The sequence below is a fragment of the Acartia tonsa genome, chromosome 4, assembly GCF_053477335.1.
Source record: "Acartia tonsa isolate MP-2025a chromosome 4, ASM5347733v1, whole genome shotgun sequence".
Lineage (NCBI taxonomy): Eukaryota > Metazoa > Arthropoda > Copepoda > Calanoida > Acartiidae > Acartia > Acartia tonsa.
Genome location: NC_137263.1, coordinates 4,583,815 through 4,605,392, shown reverse-complemented (window position 1 = coordinate 4,605,392; position 21,578 = coordinate 4,583,815). Strand labels below are relative to the sequence as shown.

Here is a 21,578-nt window from a genome sequence, read left to right as displayed (position 1 = left end):
AAGGATGACTCCATGCAAAATTTGAGCCGGATCCGGCCAAAACCGGCCGTGAATTTTATGAAAAACCGGTTTTTTCCGGTTTTTAGGGGGTATCTGTAAATCGATTCAGCTGGAGCAAAACCGGTTAGAGGTACAAAAAATTTTACTTCACATGAAATTTAGCCAATGCAATTGCCTACAAAAATGTACTTCATCATCAACTTGATTGGACAACTCTTTCCCCTCCTAAATGTCCATTAAAACCTCGGAAACGGCAAAAATCGCTAAAAATCACGCCTTCGGCGGCAAATAACGGCTAAACGATCAGCCGGAGGCGAATGAAACATAAATAAAGAAATGTCTGCCTCAAAAAGTTGTTCAACATCAAAGAGATGCTTGAAGTCTCTAAAACGACTCCTTCCCCTCCTTTAAGGGGAAAAACTGAAAAAACGTGATTTTCAAAAGTATGCCCACTTCGTGGGTGTGGGGGGCACTGAACCCGTCACCCCAGGGTCACCAAATATAAAGTCTAGGCGGCCCACAATGCTGAATTTTCACCAAGTGAAAGTCTTGTGTCATTATCTCTTATGAGAAAAAAGTTATTAATTAATTAAAATTTCAAATTGTGATTTTTTGATGGATTTCTTTGATGAAATGACAAGCCGGTCAATTATTAGGCCATTTTTTGCGGTTTTTGGGCCGTCACGCCCAAACGGTTTGAGATAATCTCACGGGACCTTTTGCCCAACCTAAGTCTGGTTATTAGTAAGGTCTAAGAAAAAAAAATCCCGGATTGGATGAAGCACGACGTCGCTGCGCGCCGTCAAAAATCGCTGGTCGGCTCATTTTGCCCCCTTAAACCCTCACCTCGTGCCATTTTTCTGTGTAAAGATTATAATTATAATCTTTTGCATAAGTCTGTTTTTTTTTCCTAGACCTCACAAATAATCAGACTTAGGTTGGGCAAAAGGTCCCGTGAGATTATCTCAAACCGTTTGGGCGTGACGGCCCAAAAACCGCAAAAAATGGCCTAATAATTGACCGGCTTGTCATTTCATCAAAGAAATCCATCAAAAAATCACAATTTGAAATTTTAATTAATTAATAACTTTTTTCTCATAAGAGATAATGACACAAGACTTTCACTTGGTGAAAATTCAGCATTGTGGGCCGCCTAGACTTTATATTTGGTGACCCTGGGGTGACGGGTTCAGTGCCCCCCACACCCACGAAGTGGGCATACTTTTGAAAATCACGTTTTTTCAGTTTTTCCCCTTAAAGGAGGGGAAGGAGTCGTTTTAGAGACTTCAAGCATCTCTTTGATGTTGAACAACTTTTTGAGGCAGACATTTCTTTATTTATGTTTCATTCGCCTCCGGCTGATCGTTTAGCCGTTATTTGCCGCCGAAGGCGTGATTTTTAGCGATTTTTGCCGTTTCCGAGGTTTTAATGGACATTTAGGAGGGGAAAGAGTTGTCCAATCAAGTTGATGATGAAGTACATTTTTGTAGGCAATTGCATTGGCTAAATTTCATGTGAAGTAAAATTTTTTGTACCTCTAACCGGTTTTGCTCCAGCTGAATCGATTTACAGATACCCCCTAAAAACCGGAAAAAACCGGTTTTTCATAAAATTCACGGCCGGTTTTGGCCGGATCCGGCTCAAATTTTGCATGGAGTCATCCTTTGATATTCCCAACAGTTGATACTTGACTCAGCAAGATCCCAGAAAAGTGTGGTATATCTAGCCTCCCCCCTTTACAATTTTTTCAACTGTGATAAATTTTTGTATTTGTATCCGTGAAGGGAAATTTCATATGAAGAAAGAAAATCTATGTTGCCTCTTGCATTTCCTGAATTGACAATACATTCTTTCTCAACATTGATAATTTTAAGGTTAAATAGATATTATTTTCTTCAATGAAATATTTCTCCCGGAATCGTACCTATCTAATGCCTAAAAATCTACGAATGATCTCATACAAAAATACCTCAATATTTCAGAAATATAAGATAGTTTGGTTAAGACAAGTGATAAGTGCACCGGTTTCAAGATGTCTTCAGCGGAGCTACCCTGCTATACCATCATTAATGTCCCCTCGGACTTTGAGACTCCCAATGAGATGCAGATCAAAATGGATCTGGAAAAGGGAGATGTTAAGGTATTCCTATTTTTGCTTCAGCTATTGCATTTTCTAATAAACTAGGGTATGTTAGTACTTACGTCTGTGACTTATACTCGCGTATCCCCTTAGAAATTAAAGCAAAAGTAAAGCATTTTGCCTACCCGCACACATTTTTCAAGCTAGTTCAGATTTATTGAGTCCTTTTATAAAATACTAGCAGCTGCGCTTCTAGCCCCTATGAGCTCTGTATTCGAAGGAGTAAAGAAAGTAGAAAAATATCCTAGAACCAAACTTAGATATAAAAATCAAAAAGCCTATCCATCCAGAGACTTATAAGAAGCTTCCATAGAATGAAGCACTCAATCGGTTCAGTAGTTATCGAAATCTTAAGCTACAGGCAAAAAACCTTACTGCTTTATATCATAGGATTTGCCATTTAACCTAAATCATTAGCTTATTTATTTAATTCTTTCTGTTTTAAAAGTTTTAATATTTCCTTTATTGTTGCTGTGCCAGTTATGGTCTCATTTCACTTTAACAGAGTTTTTATATAAAAAAATTCTTTTAGGCAATCGGATAGTTTTGAATTGGAGGTTGTTTATTTGTTTTCTCTAGGCACTTAAAACTCATCATTGGAAAAAATGTTGTTTTTGTTTTTCTGTATTTTAGTCGTCTATAATATGCAGGCATTAGATAGTTTTTTCTCTACATAAACATGAACTTAAGCATCTATTTAACAAATAAATTTTTTAGGTTAAGACTGAGGCTTTGAAAAAGATAATTTACATGATTCTTAACGGAGAGAAGATACAAGGACTTCTTATGACAATTATTAGGTTTGTGTTCTTACCCTTAAAATAAAGTAGCATGATCTGTTTGTGAGTATCTTTGTGTCTGTACCGAAAGATCTCGGTTACCACTGAACCGATATGGTTCTCCTTTACAATGTAGCTTCTCATAGGTCATGTGAAGGTTTTTTACTATTTTACGGGAGGGTAACATCACGGCCTCACAAGAGAAATCGCAAAAATTGAAATTAAATATGTGCCTCTAGGGGCGAAGTCATTACTGTTGCATAAAAGATAATAATTCATTGTTACGGAGCTACTCAATAACAAGAGCATATTCTAAGTTTCGGTTATCCGACAATGTTATTTTTGTCAATAACAAAAAAATTACAGTACCTATCCTTTTTTTCAATATGCATGTTTTCGTTATTTAAGGTGCTACAGGTTAAATACACTGAATTATATGGTTTTTAATTAATGATTTAAAACATTAAGTTGTTTATTGCTACACTACCTACTTATTATGAATTTATCCTTTAATACAAATATTTGTATATTTAGGTTTGTGCTACCAAGTCAGGATCATATGATAAAGAAAATGTTGCTTATTTTCTGGGAGATTGTGCCAAAAACTCATCCAGATGGAAAACTGTTACAGGTTGTTTTTATAATAAATCTATAAATATAGATGTATAACCAGACAACTACCTAGATAACCCCGTTGGGAACCTTTTGGTCTGCTAGAAAACTGCTTTTTACTCTTTGTAGCGACATGGCTGTGTTAATATTCCCGACGCTTTTGGTTGATTTTTAAAGACCCAATTGAGAGCCGGCACAGGGTCCTCGAAGTGGGGACATTAAAAGAATTGAATCAAATCAGTTTGGTGTACCTTTAATAATTTTTTTTAGATATTATGTCTAAAGTTTTATTTTTGCTATTAAAATATATTCTTATTCTTTACTATTACCTATTATTTCAGGAAATGATTCTTGTATGTGATGCTTATAGAAAAGATTTGCAACATCCCAATGAGTTTATCAGGGGATCTACTCTTAGGTATGTGTATACATTTTTTAATATTTCTTTTGTTAGGTTGTACCTTTCCCTACCAAGGTCTTTAAACAAAAAAGGATTAAGTTTCTGTAGGTAGTTATATAATTTTTTTTTTATTGTCAATGTGATAAATGTTGGTAGTTATTTATCATATTGTATTATAAACACCTTTCCGCGAATAGTAAAATATAAGATTAATTCCAGTTTTGTTATGGGATGAATGTCCGGGCTAACAAAACTGAAATTAATATCGTGATTTTTTCTAATCATTCGTAAAAATTGTCTAAAATAGCGTTTCAATACATGATTTTTCAGTATGGCGAAGAACCAATTCTAATCTAGCGGATATCAATGAATTGGTGTCTAAGCCGTACTGGAAATAAAATAAAGAAATATCGAGAAAGAATATATGAATTGCAATTTTTAATTATAATCGTTTTTTTTTAGATTCCTGTGCAAGCTGAAGGAGGCAGAGCTGTTGGAGCCCCTGATGCCAACCATCAGATCTTGCCTGGAGCACAGGCACTCATATGTCAGGAGGAATGCTGTCATGGCCATCTTTACAATTTACAAAAATTTTGATTTTCTCATTCCTGATGCCCCAGAACTAATTGCCAATTTCTTGGATGGCGAACAGGTTGGTGTTTGTTTTTAAAATGTTCAACTTATCAGGTATAATCATATTATTTAAAGTAGTAAGGGTTTTTTGTTTTTGTATAAACTTCACACGTGACAGGGCCTGTGATGGTTTTAGGCTATTTTGTTTACATATTTAAGTCTGGGAATGGTTTTAAGCTATTCTAGTGTTATCATTCCCTAATTCCTAGGGGCCTCCAAGACAGTGGTCTCCAAAATGTTTCATACGTTCTATAGGTTTTTCATTTCAAAAAGACATCAGTTTTGATGAAGACTAATCTTGTTTAGGACATGAGTTGCAAAAGAAATGCATTTATGATGTTGATCCATGCAGATCAAGAGAGAGCTCTATCCTTCCTTTCTGGATGTATGGACCAGGTGATTTATTTAATTATAGTCTTAACCTTACCTCTTACAAACTCAGGGGTGTATATATTCTGCACAAAATTGATTTTTTCCCCGGCTGCAAAATTTTTCGTGGCAATTCGTGGCAACGCCCATTTTTCCTATTTCTAGCTCCTGCGGGGGGCTCTAACCCTGCGGTGCAATCCCCTAACCCATTATAACCTAACCTAACCCAAAATAACCTCTCAAAAGCCATTTTGAAAATACGACGAATCGCCCCTTAAGAGGCGTTGCCACGAAAGGGACTATACCCAATTTTTTTATGAATCTTTATTTTGCTCATTTTTTACTAGTATTTCCTCAAAGAGGGGGAAAAATTGGAAAACAAGTTTTTAGTAGGTAGTCTTTATTTTTTCATTTCATTGAATTAACAATTTTTTAGGTTCAACATTTCGGAGATATTCTTCAGCTGGTGATAGTTGAGCTGATCTACCGAGTATGTCACCAGAATCCTACAGAAAGATCCAGATTTATCCGCTGTATCTACAATCTGCTTAACAGCAACTCACCTGCAGTTAGGTACGTAATTATATTTCCAGTATGGGGTCGAAACCGATTAATATCCGATGGATTAAAACCGGTTCACAGTCATTCTGAAAAATCATATATAGCATCGTAATATAGACAATTTTCCACGAATCTTAAAATAAAAATTAATACCAGTTATGTTAGCCCAGGACTTCGGTCATTCGCGGCTAACAAAACTGGTTTTAATCTTTTATTTTAATATAAACCCCGAACAAACATTATATGCAAATCTGAATTTTCAAAATAGCAGCTTTATTATTCATTTAGGATGATTTTACAATAAAAATGAAATGTAGATGCCTCTTTTGGCTACAAAATTCCACTGTTATTTTTTGATTAAGGGGGGGGTTTTTAATGCAACCATCTCGTAATCAGTGATTAAATGGCACTTAGAATTCGAATTTCGGTCTGAAATTTTGCATGAGTAATCCTTGGTAGGTCTATTTTCCCTAAATCGAACAAAAAGTTGGAAAAGTAACGGCTGGCGGCTGGCAGCTCAGCCGTTTAGCCGTTTTTTGCCTATTTTCAGGGCAAATTCATCATTTATTACGTAGGAATCAAATTTTAAAAACACACTTTTGGTTTAATTCAAGGTAAATGATAGCAATAACCATTTTTTAAATTTCTAGTACCAGCTGCTAAACGGCTAGAACCGGCTGAAAACGACTGGAGCTGCCAAGAGTATGAAGGGTAGATATGGCTTGTGACGTATCTAGGGGTAGGTTTTTATGGGTGCTGAGCTCAAAAATACTACCAAAAATTATGGTGGCCCATCCATATGGCAGCTGGGTAACAGCTGCAGCTCAGCTGGGAGCGGCCAAGAGTAGAATGAGTAGAATGAGTACATAGGGCTTGTGACGTGTCTAGGGGTAGGTTTTTATGGGTGCCGATCTCAAAAATACTACCAAAAATAGTGGCGGCCCATCCATATGGCAGCTGGGTAACAGCTGCAGCTCAGCTGGCAGCGGCCAAAAGTAGAATGAGTAGATAGGGCTTGTGACGTGTCTAGGGGCAGGTTTTTATGGGTGCTGAGTTCAAAAAAGCTACCTAAAAAAGTGGCGGCCCATCCATATGGCAGCTAGGTAACAGCTGCAGCTCAGCTGGCAGCGGCCAAAAGTAGAATGAGTAGATAGGGCTTGTGACGTGTCTAGGGGCAGGTTTTTATGGGTGCTGAGTTCAAAAAAGCTACCTAAAAAAGTGGCGGCCCATCCATATGGCAGCTAGGTAACAGCTGCAGCTCAGCTGGCAGCGGCCAAGAGTAGAAGGAGTAGAATTAGTACATAGGGCTTGAGACGTGTCTAGGGGTAGGTTTTTATGGGTGCTGACCTCAAAAATACTACCAAAAATAGTGGCGGCCCAACCATATGGCAGCTGGGTAACAGCTGCAGCTCAGCTGGGAGTGGCCAAGAGTAGAATGAGAAGATAGGGCTTGTGACGTGTCTATGGGTAGGTTTTTATAAATGCTGAGCTCAAAATTACTACCAATAATAGTGGTGGCCCATTCATATTGCAGCTGAGTAACAGCTGCAGCTCAGCTGGCAGCAGCTAAGAGTAGAATTAGTACATATGGCTTGTGACGTGTCAAGGAGTAGGTTTTTATGATTGCTAAGCTCAAAAAAATACCAAAAATAGTGGTGGCCCATCCATATGGTTGCTGGGTAACAGCTGCAGCTGTGCAGTAAGCCGTTTTTTGGGACTATTGAAGGATAACCAAATATTGAATATTTCAGTATTGATTAAGTTGTTAAACAGCTGAAATTGGCTGAGAACAGTTACCAACAGATAAAAGTAAAAGTTTAAGACATAGCTTGTGATGTGTCAAGGAGGATATCAAAAAAATTATTATTTCAGTAGAATTAAACTTCTCCCAATTAACATTATAACTTTCTTTCATGGACATATTACTAGTAACACTTTTTTAATTTCTAGATTTCACTGAAAACTACCAAAAACGTCTGAAAACAGTTATCAACAGCCAAAAGTATATGTTATAGATATAGCATGTGACATTTCTTCTACCCCTTGACACGTCACAAGCCCTATGTACTAATTCTACTCCTTCTACTCTTGGCCGCTGCCAGCTGAGCTGCAGCTGTTACCTAGCTGCCATATGGATGGGCCGCCACTTTTTTAGGTAGCTTTTACTCTTGGCTGCTCCCAGCTGCAATATGGATGGGTCGCCATTATTTTTGGTAGCATTTTTGAGCTTAGACCTACCCCTGTTACCCAGCAACCATATGGATGGACCACCACAATTTTTGGTAATCTTTTTGAGCTTAGCACCCATAAAAACCTACCCCCAGACACGCCACAATCCCTATGTACTCATTCTACTCTTGGCCGCTTCCAGCTAAGCTGCAGCTGTTACCCAGCCGCCATATGGATGGGCCGCCACTATTTTTGGTAGCATTTTTGAGCTCAGCACCCATAAAATCTACCCCTAGACACGTCACAAGCCCTATCTACTCATTCTACTCTTGGCCGCTGCCAGCTGAGCTGCAGCTGTTACCCAGCTGCCATATGGATGGGCCGCCACTATTTTTGGTAGTATTTTTGAGATCGGCACCCATAAAAACCTACCCCTAGACACGTCACAAGCCCTATGTACTCATTCTACTCTTGGCCGCTCCTAGCTGAGCTGCAGCTGTTACCCAGCCGCCATATAGATGGGCCGCCACTATTTTTGGTAGCATTTTTGAGCCCAGCACCCATAAAAACCTACCCCTAGACACGTCACAAGCCCTATCTTCTCATTCTACTCTCGGCCGCTGCCAGCTGAGCTGCAGCTGTTACCCAGCTGACATATGGATGGACCGCCACTATTTTTGGTAGTATTTTTGAGATCAGCACCCATAAAAACCTACCCCTAGACACGTTACAAGCCCTATGTACTCATTCTACTCTTGGCCGCTCCTAGCTGAGCTACAGCTGTTATCCAGCCGCCATATGGATGGGCCGCCACTATTTTTGGTAGAATTTTTGAGCTCAGCACCCATAAAAACCTACCCCTAGACACGTCACAAGCCCTATCTACTCATTCTACTCTTGGCCGCTCCCAGCTGAGCTGCAGCTGTTACCCAGCTGCCATATGGATGAGCGGCCACTATTTTTAGTAGTATTTTTGAGCTCAGCAGCCACAAAAACCTACCCCTAGATACGTCACAAGCCATATCTACCCTTCATACTTTTGGCAGCTCCCAGCCGTTTTCAGCCGGTTCTAGCCGTTTAGCAGCTGGTACTAGAAATTTAAAAAATGGTTATTGCTATCATTTACCTTGAATTAAACCAAAAATGTGTTTTTAAAAGTTGATTCCTACGTAATAAATGATGAATTTGCCCTGAAAATAGGCAAAAAACGGCTAGACAGCTGAGCTGCCAGCCGCCAGCCGTTACTTTTCCAACTTTTTGTTCGATTTAGGGAAAATAGACCTACCAAGGATTACTCATGCAAAATTTCAGATCAAAATTCGAATTCTAAGTGCCATTTAATCACTGATTACGAGATGGTTGCATTAAAAACCCCCCCCTTAGCACCAATAAAGCACAAGATCTCAAAAACAGCATTTGGGGGAAATACTGGTGAACAAACATATTATGCAAATCCAAAACAAAGCAATAAATAAAAGGTTTTTTGGCACTTTTCTCTTCTTTTAAAGATTGATTATGATAAAATAATAATTTTTTAAGGGATTTATGCATTAATTATTATGAAATATAGTATAAGGTAGAAATTAATGATTTTTCTAAATAAGAAATGTTTGAAAAAAATAAATTCGATCCCTATCACTTTAGAGGACAGCTGCTGACCCCCAGTCTTATGGATGAATTTAAATACATGTTAAAGATAAAAATTACCCTGAAAATTATACAAAAATGTTTTTTGGTGTGTTGAAAAAATCTATTTTAAAATCTTGATTTTGAGGATGATGACCTTTAAGATGCCACTATTGGTGGTGATGGTGAGCCAAATGTTATCAAAGTGCATGTCCATAATGACAACTTATATATTAAACTATGATCCAATTTTTGTAGTTATAGTATCCTCCAGCCCAGCATTATTAAAAAAGAAAAGAATTGCAATTTTATTTTCTTCAATTCATAAGGTGAATACTGTAGTTTTTAGAAGATGGTTATATTTCTTGTTAGAAGGCTCCATTGGAGGCTGCTATGACTACAAAAAATGGTACATAGGTTAATAGACAAGTTGTTGTAATGGGCATGTACTTAGATAACAATTGGCTCACCATCACCACCAACAAGGAGCATCTGAAAAATCAAATTTATTTTTTCAAACATTTCTTATTTAGAAAAATCATTAATTTCTACCTTATACTATATTTCATAATAATTAATGCATAAATCCCTTAAAAAATTATTATTTTATCATAATCAATCTTTAAAAGAAGAGAAAAGTGCCAAAAAACCTTTTTTTTATTGCTTTGTTTTGGATTTGCATAATATGTTTGTTCACCAGTATTTCCCCCAAATGCTGTTTTTTAGATCTTGTGCTTTATTGGTGATGATTAATCAAAAAATAACAGTGGAATTTTGTAGCCAAAAGAGGCATCTACATTTCATATTTATTGTAAAATCATCCTAAATTAATAATAAAGCTGCTATTTTGAAAATTCAGATTTGCATAATATGTTTGTTCGGGGTTTAGAATAAAGCTACAGAGAAAAGTTCCTTCTTTCAAAGTGCATGACGTGAAACATATTCAAAGCAGTATTTTTTTATATAATATGTATTAATTTGTAAAACTGCAAATGATAAATATGACCTAATTTTGTCTATTTAAAGATTCCCTTTAAACACCTCCCCCTTTTTATATAAAGATGCTAATTCCCCCCCAACCCCAAGAGGATATAGGCAGTAAAAAAACCCCGCAGGGGGCACAATTTTCTTTCTCATTTAGTTAGTCTTTAAAAAGGATTCAAAATGCATGGACATATATCTTTTTAACTCTTATTTTATACATCTTAATTGGAACTGATGATCTATTTTTATAGAGAAACATATGTATTCCGCAAATAAATAGTTTAAAAAATTAAATGTGTTTATACATATAATAATAATTCTATAATACGATTAACAAGCCTTTTAGAAGTAAAAACTTGCTTAAATCTTAACAAAAGTTGAAACATGAATTCGTCAAACAAATACAATGTTTACTTAAGGTATGAAGCTGCTGGAACCCTTGTAACCCTGTCAAGTGCTCCCACAGCCGTTAAAGCCGCCGTCGGGGCCTACATCGACCTCATCGTCAAGGAGAGCGACAACAATGTCAAGTTGATCGTCCTCGACAGGCTCATAGCAATGAAGGAAGTTCCTTCTCACGAGAAGGTCCTCCAAGAGTCAGTCATGGACATCCTTCGCGTCCTCTCCTCCCCTGACCTGGAGGTCAGGCGGAAAACCTTGAACATCGCCATGGAGCTGGTCACCTCTAGGAATATCAAAGAGATGGTTTTGATTTTGAAGAAAGAAATTGCTAAAACAACAGGTTAGAAATATAAACGTGACATTGTTATATAACAGAATACCTAGGGAAAATAAAAAAAAACGTTTATCGCATAATGGATAATATAATTATGAATTAGTTTAGAATTTGAGTGAAATAACATGTTTCTCACAGGGAGGGAAGGAACATTAAGCTGTTTTTTTTTATACTAGTCCCCTACGTTTTATAATACTTAACATTTTTTTATTCGTTGGCTGACCAACGTTGGGGACTTTTATTGAAAATTAAATATTGATTACTTGGTTCATTAAGTTAAGTGTCGAAATGTTTCGACTACTAATTTTAATTTACGCAATGGGTATTTTGTTTATACTCATTGGGTATGAACAACTATTAATCGGCCATTGTCTTTATCAAGGTGTGGTTGAACAAGAAGACACTGGAAAATATCGCCAGCTCCTGGTGCGTACACTTCACTCCACCTGTATCAAGTTCCCTGACGTGGCTACTGATGTTATTCCCCTGCTGATGGAGTTCCTGTCGGATACAAACGAGCTGGCCGCCATGGACGTGCTCATCTTTGCCAGAGAGGCAATGACTAGGTAGGAATTATGCACATATAATTATCCAGTATGGCTTCGAAACCGATTGATGTCCGCTAGAATAGAACCGGTTCTCAGCCATACTAAAGAATAATAGCTTCTTATTACAGACAAATTTCTTAAACGTGTTTTTATCTAATAATTTTTGTTTTAATAAAAACCGGGGAAAGCTTTCTATAATGGGATAATTCTTTTTTGTTAATAATATCACAGTAATGTCGAAATCTTATACTTATAGACTCAGTGTTTCGGAGCCGTTGATTTTGGTGCGGCTCCAGCTCTGCGGAGCCGTATCTGGAAATACGGCTCCGGCTCCAACCTAAAATCAAGAAAAACTCGACTTATATTTTTCCCCCATAAAAAAAATATTTTTTATTTTTGACTTTTGAAGGTTTTAAAATTTCAATTTTTGATAAAAACAGAGTTACCAAATTATAATTTATAAAAAATCTCTTTATTTATATAGTCCGGAGCCGGAGCCGTTTTTTAACAAAAATTACGGCTCCGGCTCTAGCAAAATATTGCGGCTCCCGGCTCCGGCTCCGAAACACTGCTTTTGGATTTTCATGTCCAAATGCTTGTCTCACAAGCAAATATATTACCTATACATACAACGTGTTTCAACTATAAAACGACCAAAACTTTGTTTTCTGCCAACTCTACTAAATAAATCAATGCTTTAAAATGTAAAAAATTGTTATTTAGGTTTGACAATCTTCGTCCCCTGATTGTTGAGAAACTATTGGAATCCTTCTCAATGATCAGAAGTGTCAAGATTCACAGGGCTACTCTCTGGATTCTTGGGGAATACTGTATTCGGGTAAATATTTATTGTTTATAGTATATACTTAACTCTTTTTTAAAGCGAAGCTATTCTATAATTAGGGTCGGTTCGCCTCTCCGTCCGTAACGGTTAGCTCTTTTCATTAATTTTGACATGTTAGAATTGCCCTTTTAATTTAAAACTCGAGTAAAAAAAGAAAATTTCAGATATTTAAAAAGAAAAAACGATTTCTTTTAACATACTTTATTTGATGAATATTAACATCTTTATTTAGCCAGGGAGGGAGGGGACATTAGGCTGTTTATTTAACTAGTCCCCAAAGTTTTACAATAAGTAGAAGGTTAATTTTGTGTATCATCATTGGGGATTTACATCAATTTTTCGGTTATTTTCCTATCCCTTTAGATCTCTGGTATTTAGCAAGCTTTTAGTTATCTTTTTATATCATTTATATTTTCTCTTATTAAAGGTTGAAGATATGCAAGCTTTAATGAGCGAAATTCGCCAGTCCTTGGGAGAGCTGCCTATTGTTGACGATGAGATGAAGAAAGCTGCTGGCGAAGAGTCTATGGAGGATGAGAGCGTGGCTGCTATGGGCGGCGGAGGCGGAGTTCAGAAACTTGTAACAGCTGACGGAACATACGCCACACAATCTGCTTTCAGTGCTAGTTCCACCGCAAGTACCAAAAAGGCGGGGGATAGGCCTCCGTTGAGGAAATATCTTATGGAGGGCGATTTCTTTATCGGTGCCGCACTGGGCAGCACTATGACAAAGCTGGCGCTGCGCTACTGCGGCCTCGTGGCGGACACACGCAAGCAGAATAGGTTCACTGGGGAGAGTATGCTTGTGATTACATCTGTGATGCATCTGGGAGTGTCAGGACTCCCAGAAAAGAGGATAACTAAGGATGATCTAGACAGATTGAATCTTTGCCTTAAGGTACATTTTTTGCATTAAGACTTAATTTACAAAATAGACAGAAAAACTTAAATATTCTCTCAAAATTTATTATAAACTGAATGATTTTTGTATTTTGACTCTTATTGATCTTTGGCATGCTTTTATTGTTATGAATATTAAAATTGTAAAATATTACTAATGTCCAGTCATTTTGACTTGATAAAATTATTGAGGAAATGGTTTCTCTTACTTGTGACATATCCCTGTTACTTACATATTTTATTTGTTTTAATGTTTAAGAAGCGCGCTTTTTCAAATCTTAAAATTGCCTAATGAAACATGAAAAACACTTTGAACAAATATTATTTTCAGGTGCTGTCTGACAAGAGTGACCTGATGATTCAAGTGTTTTCAACCGAGTGCCGGGACGCTCTGGGCCAGATGTTGGAGGCGCAGGCCCAGGTAGAACCTGTCGGAGGCAAGGGTGACAGGAAGCCGGCAGCAATCCAGCCTGACGCCCCCATCAACTTCCTGCAACTGACCAAGCTGGACAGCCTGATGGGAGCTGGAGATATGTTGGATATTTCTTTGTCCAAGGCTCTCGGCACTGGACGTGTTAGTGCTTCAGACTTTGCTTCTTCTAAGCTTAACAAGGTAATATAGTAAAAATTTTAGAAATCCCTTGTAGACTAGTTTTCCTTTTATAAATATTAACTTCATATAATTCTTTTCTCTGTAAAAGTGGAGTGAAAATAGAGTAATTTAAAAACAATTGCCACTAACTAAAGTTTATGCCATATAAAACGAAACTTCGTTTTTGGGTTGCCCAGTGAGGAAAGGGGGGGGACATTGGGCTTTATTTATCTACCAGTCCCCAAAGTTTTACAATAATGTTTTCTTACGCGTTAACTAATCAACTTTGGGGACTTTTATTGAATTTTGATAGACTGGTTCATTAAGTTGAGTGTCTAAACGTTTCAACCACTAATTGTAATCTACAGAAGAGATAATTTTGTGTATCATCATTAGGGATGTGCATCAATTTATGAACCAATGTCTAATCCCTTTAGATCACTGTGGGACGGGTTATTAGTAATAATACGTGAATGATTGTAGGTGACCCAGCTGACCGGCTTCTCAGATCCTGTGTACGCCGAGGCCTATGTTAATGTGAACCAGTACGACATTGTCCTGGACGTACTTATTGTCAACCAGACCAAGGACACCCTGCAGAATTGCACCCTCGAGCTCGCCACCCTCGGGGATCTCAAGCTGGTTGAGAAACCACAGGTAAACTATTTTTGCAAGATGTGTGAAAATTCAGATTTTTTTGGCAAGGATTCATCTAGAATCCGAATCGGTCAACTTTTATCAACTGAACTTGTAAGAGAAAACAAATACCTTGAATTGCAGAAGTAAGGTAGAGCCATTAAGCAAAAAATCTAAACTAATATATGGGGGATAGATTAAAAGGTATTCTTTACTACGAAGCGTTGCCCTCAAAAAAACCCGAAAAATCTGCTAAAATTACCAAATATTTTTTCAAATTAATTCAGCTGTTTGTTACAATTGCTTGAATTGTCATATTTTTTCTTTCAGTTTGTGCTAAATGTTAATAATTGTAAAAAAAAACTTTCGGTGATTAATAATTAATTAATACTGGATTTTTTTCAGCCTATTGTTTTGGCGCCCAACGACTTTGCAAACATCAAGGCCAACGTGAAGGTGGCCTCTACCGAGAACGGCATCATTTTTGGCAACATTGTGTACGACGTGAAGGGGGCTGGTGGGGACAGGAATGTGGTTGTGCTAAACGACATCCACATTGACATCATGGACTACATTGTTCCCGCCGCCTGTACAGAGGCGGAGTTCCGCAGCATGTGGGCGGAGTTTGAGTGGGAGAATAAGGTAATGATAATTCCTATAATAAAAAATCAGGATCTTGTTAACAGTTGAACTGCTTTTGTTCTCCTTTACAGGTTAGCTATTTATAGGTCCTGGGATAACTTTTTGGGGTAGGGTACCACCAAACTCCCAAGATAAATCGCCCCTGAAAATAATCCCCCCCCCCAAAAAAAAAAAAATTTTAAATAATTTTTTTTTTATTTTTCTTCTTGAAACTGAAATTAAAAATGTAGGTTAGTCTTTCCCATCCCCCACCAAAAATGAAGAGTCCCCACCCCCCCCCCGAATTTTTTTATAACTTTTTCTTATCAAATATAAAATAAAATATTGGGTTGTCGAAATCAACCCCCACACCCTCCTCCCTCAAGTGCCCCTAGAGGTCTTTAGGAGGCGTAGTCACTAAATTTGCCTGCAGTATTAGTGAAATACAGAGGTACTTAAATCTTCTAAGATTCGAACATTTTGCCATAACAATATCTTACCAAGAATTTAAAACATTTCTTATCCTTCTGTTGAAAAATGTGGATATTTAGGTGTCAGTGAATACCTCCCTGACGAACCTGGCTGACTATCTGGCCACCCTCCTCAAGAATACCAACATGAAGTGCTTGACACCTGACAAAGCTCTCTCCGGGGAGTGCGGATTTATGGCAGCTAACCTTTATGCTAAGGTTTGTAATTATTTCATTGTACATCATTGGAGGGGACATTTGACTGTTTAATATACTAGTCCCCAAGTCTTCTATTAATGTTTTCTTATTTGTTGGCTTTACAACTTTGTGAACTTTTGAATTTTGATTGGTTGATTCATTTAGAAGAATGTCTAAACGTTTCAACTACTAAATGTAATCTACAGAAGGGGTAATTTTGTATATCATCCTTGGTGATGTACATTTATTTATCGGCCATTGTCTTATCCATTTGATCACTGCATTACCTTCTTTTTTTAGGGGGGCGGGGGAGGGGGGTGGGTGGTAAAGAATTTTATTTCAGGTCATGACTTTGCTGATTAGCCGCACTTAAGTTTACAGCTTCAACTTTGTTTAATTCACATTAATGGAAAATTACCAACGGATCCGCCGAAGATCGCCGTTTACCACCGAAAGTTATTTTATCGTTTCTATGAAAATTAATTTAGCCAATTAAAGGGGTAGTTTCACGAAATGCATTTTAACTTAATTTAGTGAACCGCATATTTTATCCTGGTTAAATGGTTAAACTACATTTATATGGCATATATTTGAAAAAATTTCAATTTTCTACCACATAGTTTTTGAAATATCAAGACTTGAAAATCGTCTTTTTAAATTGCATATATCACAAAAAGACAATTTTCAGGTCTTGATATTTTAAAAACTACGTGGTAGAAAATTGAATTTATTTCAAATATATGCTATTTAAATGTAGTTTACCCCATTAACTAAGAAAAAATATGCGGTTCACTAAATTAAGTTCAAATGCATTTCGTGAAACTACCCCTTTATGATTTTTAATAAAAAAAAACCCTAAATTTTGCATTCAATTTGATACTTTAAATATTTCTTTCATGATACTTTTTTGTGTTGTTGAGAAGTTCATCTATTTATTTGTTGTTTTTTAGTCCATTTTTGGGGAGGATGCCTTGGCTAATGTAAGCTTGGAGAAGAATCATTCTAAACCAGATTCTCCAGTTACTGGACATATCAGGTAAGCTTTATTTTCATTTGATCAAACTTAATCCTTATAATAAAGTAACAGGATCTCTGTTTGTCTGTGTGTAACGAACGATCTCGCTAACCACTAAACCGTTTTATGGTATTCCTTTTCAGGGAAGCTTGTTATAGGTCCCGGGCAGGTTTATAATTATTTTGGGGGCGGTTACTGCCACCTTCCAAGAAAATAAGAAAAGTATTTAAAAAAATCCGCGTTGCGAATATTTTTGGCAAACACCTGATCTTAACATAGATTGAAAAAAAAGCATTTTCAGACTGGCCAGAGTGTACGTTTTGTACGTTACGCATCGAATCTGTGTACGTTCTGGACGTTATTTTGATATGTGTACGTAACGTATTTTGAAATTTGTATTTTTGTACGTTTTACGTTTTTTTAAAAATAATAAGAATCAAATATTAGCAGAAAAGTAATTCGTATGTTTTGTACGAAAATTTTAACAAAAACTATAGGTGTATTATATTAAATAAATTCAATATTATCTTAAATTTTCATAAAACAAAAATATGTAGGTAAATTATGCATATATGTTATTAAAACTTACAGTTTAAATTTATGGATTTGAAATATATGTCCTATAGATTTAGTTTAAACTATTGAACAGAAAGAGATATGCAGTTGACTAAATTCAAGTTTAAATGCATTTCATGCAACTACCCCTTTAATAGATTTTACGATAATTTTTTTCAAATTCTTTATATACTTGGGTAAATTTTCCGAGATATCATATGGTGCTCAGTTTAGGATTAAGAAGTCTTATTTTTTGGTATCTTCAGTTTTTAAAGAATAAGAATCAAATATAAGTATAAAAGTATTTGTATATTTATTTGTATTTGTACAAAAAGTATTACAAAAATAGTATATTATCTATAATACAAAGTAGAATGATGTCTGTCCGTCTGCTTGTTCGTCTGTATATCAGAAGCTTAATATCTCAGTAACCACTGAACCTATTAGGCTCTACTCTTCATGGAATATACCTAATAGTCCTGTGATGGTTTTTTGCTTTTTTTCTTTGGGGGAGGGACACTTAAAGCTTTTTACTTTCTACTAGGATTAGAGGCTTCGCCCCTAGCCTCTAGAGACTTCGTCCCCTCTTTTATAGAATCGTTTGTTGGAAATTTGTCCAAAACAAAATATAAAAAATATTGTGATTATTTTTTTCATTTAGGCTTCGCCCCAGGGTGCGGTGGGGGTTCCCCCACCCCGCTGATTTGCATTAGTTTATAAAAATGAATTGAGGGGTAGTTGATTTTTTTTGGAGGGTGGGTTTCCCACACTCTAAGAAAATAGCCTAAAACTACCACAGGACCAGTAGATATATTCCCTGATGATTAGAACCCAATCTGTTCAGTGGTTACCAAGATCTTAAGCTTTAGACAGACAGGCACTGATTTACTTTGTATCAAAGACTAGTATTTTCTGAGATCTTTAGCAATAGACAAAATAACCCTATATCTTATTATATATTTATCCTAAAAATCCTTTTTTTCTGTAACGAAGAATCTCGCTAACTGCTGAACCGACATGATCATTGTGAGGTTGTAGGCTATTTTCTCTGTCCTTCCATATCCCTTCAAGAACCTGTATTCAAAATTGTAGAAAAATAGCCTAAAACCATCTCGGTAACTGTATGAAGTAGTTATGAAAATCTTAAGCATCAGACAAAAAACTTACTACTTTATTTAATAGAATATACTTAGTACGTAATAACAGGATGTATGTCTCTCTGTCAGTTTATTTGTACCGAAGGTTCTCGCTAACCGCTAAACCGATATGGTTCTCCTTTACAGGGTAGCTTCTCATAGGTCCTGGGAGAGGGTACAACCACCCTCCCAAGATAAATTACTCTTAGAAAAAAATCAACACCCTTCCCCTATTTTCTCTTTCTTTTTAAAATTGAAATCAGAAATGGGGGTGGTCTACTCCCCCCTCCCTCACTAAAAAATTTATTAGCGAAGCTACTCTATAATCACTTTGTCAGTCCGTTATGCTATCGGAGAAACGTGATTTTCTCGGCTCCTGTTTTTTGATTGAATAAGTTCACATTCTACATATTTTCATTGAGATTTGCCTTTTGGTTGGGGTGCTAGAAGATCTATTCCTAGATTTTCTTTTTTTCATGGTTTTCTCGACTTCTATTCAAGATAGACGGCTGAAATTTTCAGGGAATAAATAAATTCACATTCTACATATTTTCAAAAAGTTTCTTTAAGGTTTGTCTATTTGTTGCAGTGCTAGATCGATTCCTAGACGTATAGGTTTTTGTGATTTTCTCTACTCATATTCCTGATAGACGGTTGTAATTTTCAGGGATTGTATTAGTTTTCATTCTTAATACTTCCACTAAATTTCATTGAGATTTGCTTATTGGTTGGGGGGCTGAATTTATTTCTAGATTTTCACGTTATTATATATTTTTAAAAGGTTTTGTGATTTATTTAAAGAAGTTAAATGCTTATTTGTTACGACACTACTCTATAGTTTATATAGTTCCCAGATTTCCATTCATAACTTTTTAGCTTCGCTACTTAAGGATGTTGTCATCCTTGTTTTTTACTTTTTATTTTTAAATACAAAAAATGGGTTTTTAATTCAACTCCCCCCCCCCCCCCCCCTAATCAAGTTCCTCTAGAGGCCTCTAAGGGCGTAGTCGCTGGTCCTTATAATAGGATATACTTTGTACATAATAACAGGATGTCTGTTTGTTTGTACCAAAGAATCTCGCTAACCACGGAACCGATATGGTTCTCCTTAACAGGATAGCTTCTCATAGGTTTTTGGAAGTTTTATAACTATTTTGGGGAAGAGTGTCACCATCCACCCTCCCAAGAGAAATTGACTTTAGAAAAAAAACTACCTCCTCCCCCCAAAAATGAATTTTAATTGCTCACTGATTTTAAGTTAATTTTTTTCCAGATGTCTAAAATAACTTTTGAGCTTCGCTACTTATGTATGTTGTCATCCATGTTTTTTTATTGAATTCAACTCTCCCCTCCTCAAGTGCCCCTAGAGGCCTTTAGGAGCGTAGACGCTAGTTCTTTTAAATAGAGTAATAGGAAAATTTGTGTCTGTCAGTTCGCTATGGTTCTCCTTTACAGGTAGCTGCTAGTAGACTTAAATGTATTGATAATAGGTAACTAGGAAATTATTTAACTTATTTTTATTAGGAATGTACGTTTTTGTACGTTTTTTTACTTTTTTTATGTACGTAACGTATTTTTTTGTGTACGTTATGTACGTTTTTTATTTTCAAAATTGGCTGGCCAGTCTGCATTTTACGGTCCCCTAGAGGCCTCTAGGGGCGTAGCCGCTAGTAAATAAATAAAGCAAATACATACTTATTAAGTAATAAAAACAACTAAGCTATTTAAATAAAATCCTGGTCGTATTTCGTGATTTACTGTCAATAATGGTCAATATTTTAGCTTTTCAAATTAACAATTAAAATTCCTTTAGTCTCATTATCTCTCATAGTTTTCTCTAAAAATCTTTAAGTTTGATACCAAAACTCATATTTATCGTAGGATCCGTGCAAAATCCCAGGGGATGGCGCTGTCACTTGGAGACAAGATCAACCAGTCCCAGAAATCCCGGCTCAAGAAGCCAACAGTTGCCCAGGGGTGAATTATCCCCCCCCCCCCCCCCCACATCATTACCACCACAACCCAATCACATCAATCGGAAGATAAAATAAAACGGCCTGGGATTAAATCTTAAGAAATAAAACATTTTTATAGAAGCAGCTTATAGGGCCTATAAAAAAATTACAATCATACAATACAAATGACCAATGATAGGTCAGTATAAATATTAATTACCTAACCAATGGTAAAATATAAACTGGCATATCATTTGGCATTTGTATTGTATGACGTCATTTTTTACAAACACTATAAGCTGCTTCATTTTTATGATTCTAAACTGCGTGTTTCAAATTTTAAATTATATATTTATTTGTGTTAAATGTAATAATTTATCCAGTAACATTTCTCATTAATGTGATTTTATTAAACCAGTGGTGTTTTGATCATGCATAAGTAATAGAATTTATTAAAGGAATTAAGCTTAAAACCTTTATACTTTTAATGTATTATTTCCAATTGGCTATTTTCTTATCTCACCATAGATGTGATCATGTTCTGGACATGTGTGTTTTTAGTGTTATTTTATATTTATTCATATTTAGAATATCCAGAAATTATGTTAAATATTTTACTTTAAGATTAGCTTCTGAAGATAACTTATTTCTATATTTATTTTAAAAATTGTGATCGACTTATTTGTTACTTTTTATGTTTTCTATTGAATATTTCAATTTTGAATTGTTTTTATGATTATTCTATGCTATTTTATTTAAGAAAATACATTAATATTTAAATTTAAGATTTTTGTAACAATTTTCAGATTTTTATATTTATTCAATGAAAGGTTACTATATATAATTTATTTGGATTTTATAGATATTTGACCGCAGATACTTGAATCAAAGATTACAACTAATTCCAAATAGAAATAATCTGAGGAAATGACTGATGGCTTAATAGAAGAACATTACCAGTATGGCTTCGAAACCGATTAATATCCGCTTGATTAGGACCGGTTCTCACCCATACTGAAAAATTATGTATAGCATCGTATTACAGACAATTTTCAAAGATTATTAAAATAAAAATCATAAGATTAATACCAGTTTAGTT

At 35.9% G+C, this 21,578-nt stretch overlaps 1 protein-coding gene across 1 annotated transcript; it reads left to right on the top strand.

Annotated features, from left to right (window-relative positions):
- The first annotated feature begins 1,721 nt into the window (after positions 1–1,721).
- Positions 1,722–21,264, top strand: betaCOP (coatomer subunit beta). The gene is made up of 17 exons (XM_080155768.1): positions 1,722–2,140; positions 2,858–2,940; positions 3,454–3,550; positions 3,873–3,949; positions 4,394–4,583; positions 4,871–4,960; positions 5,370–5,506; positions 10,693–11,015; positions 11,392–11,575; positions 12,281–12,395; positions 12,829–13,299; positions 13,633–13,914; positions 14,377–14,550; positions 14,935–15,171; positions 15,702–15,839; positions 16,769–16,854; positions 20,406–21,264. Exons 1-17 carry the CDS (start codon positions 2,033–2,035, stop codon positions 20,503–20,505), a joined length of 2,892 nt encoding a protein of 963 aa, XP_080011894.1. The 5' UTR covers positions 1,722–2,032; the 3' UTR covers positions 20,506–21,264.
- The last annotated feature ends 314 nt before the right edge of the window (positions 21,265–21,578 follow it).

What these genes read in the sequence shown, in the direction of transcription:
- betaCOP (XM_080155768.1), top strand. Translation starts at nt 2,033, where the DNA reads ATGTCTTCAGCGGAGCTACCCTGCTATACCATCATTAATGTCCCCTCG. An exon ending in TTGGGGAATACTGTATTCGG is followed by an intron (nt 12,396 to 12,828) that starts GTAAATATTTAT and finishes CTCTTATTAAAG; the next exon opens with GTTGAAGATATGCAAGCTTT. An exon ending in CCAGTTACTGGACATATCAG is followed by an intron (nt 16,855 to 20,405) that starts GTAAGCTTTATT and finishes TATTTATCGTAG; the next exon opens with GATCCGTGCAAAATCCCAGG.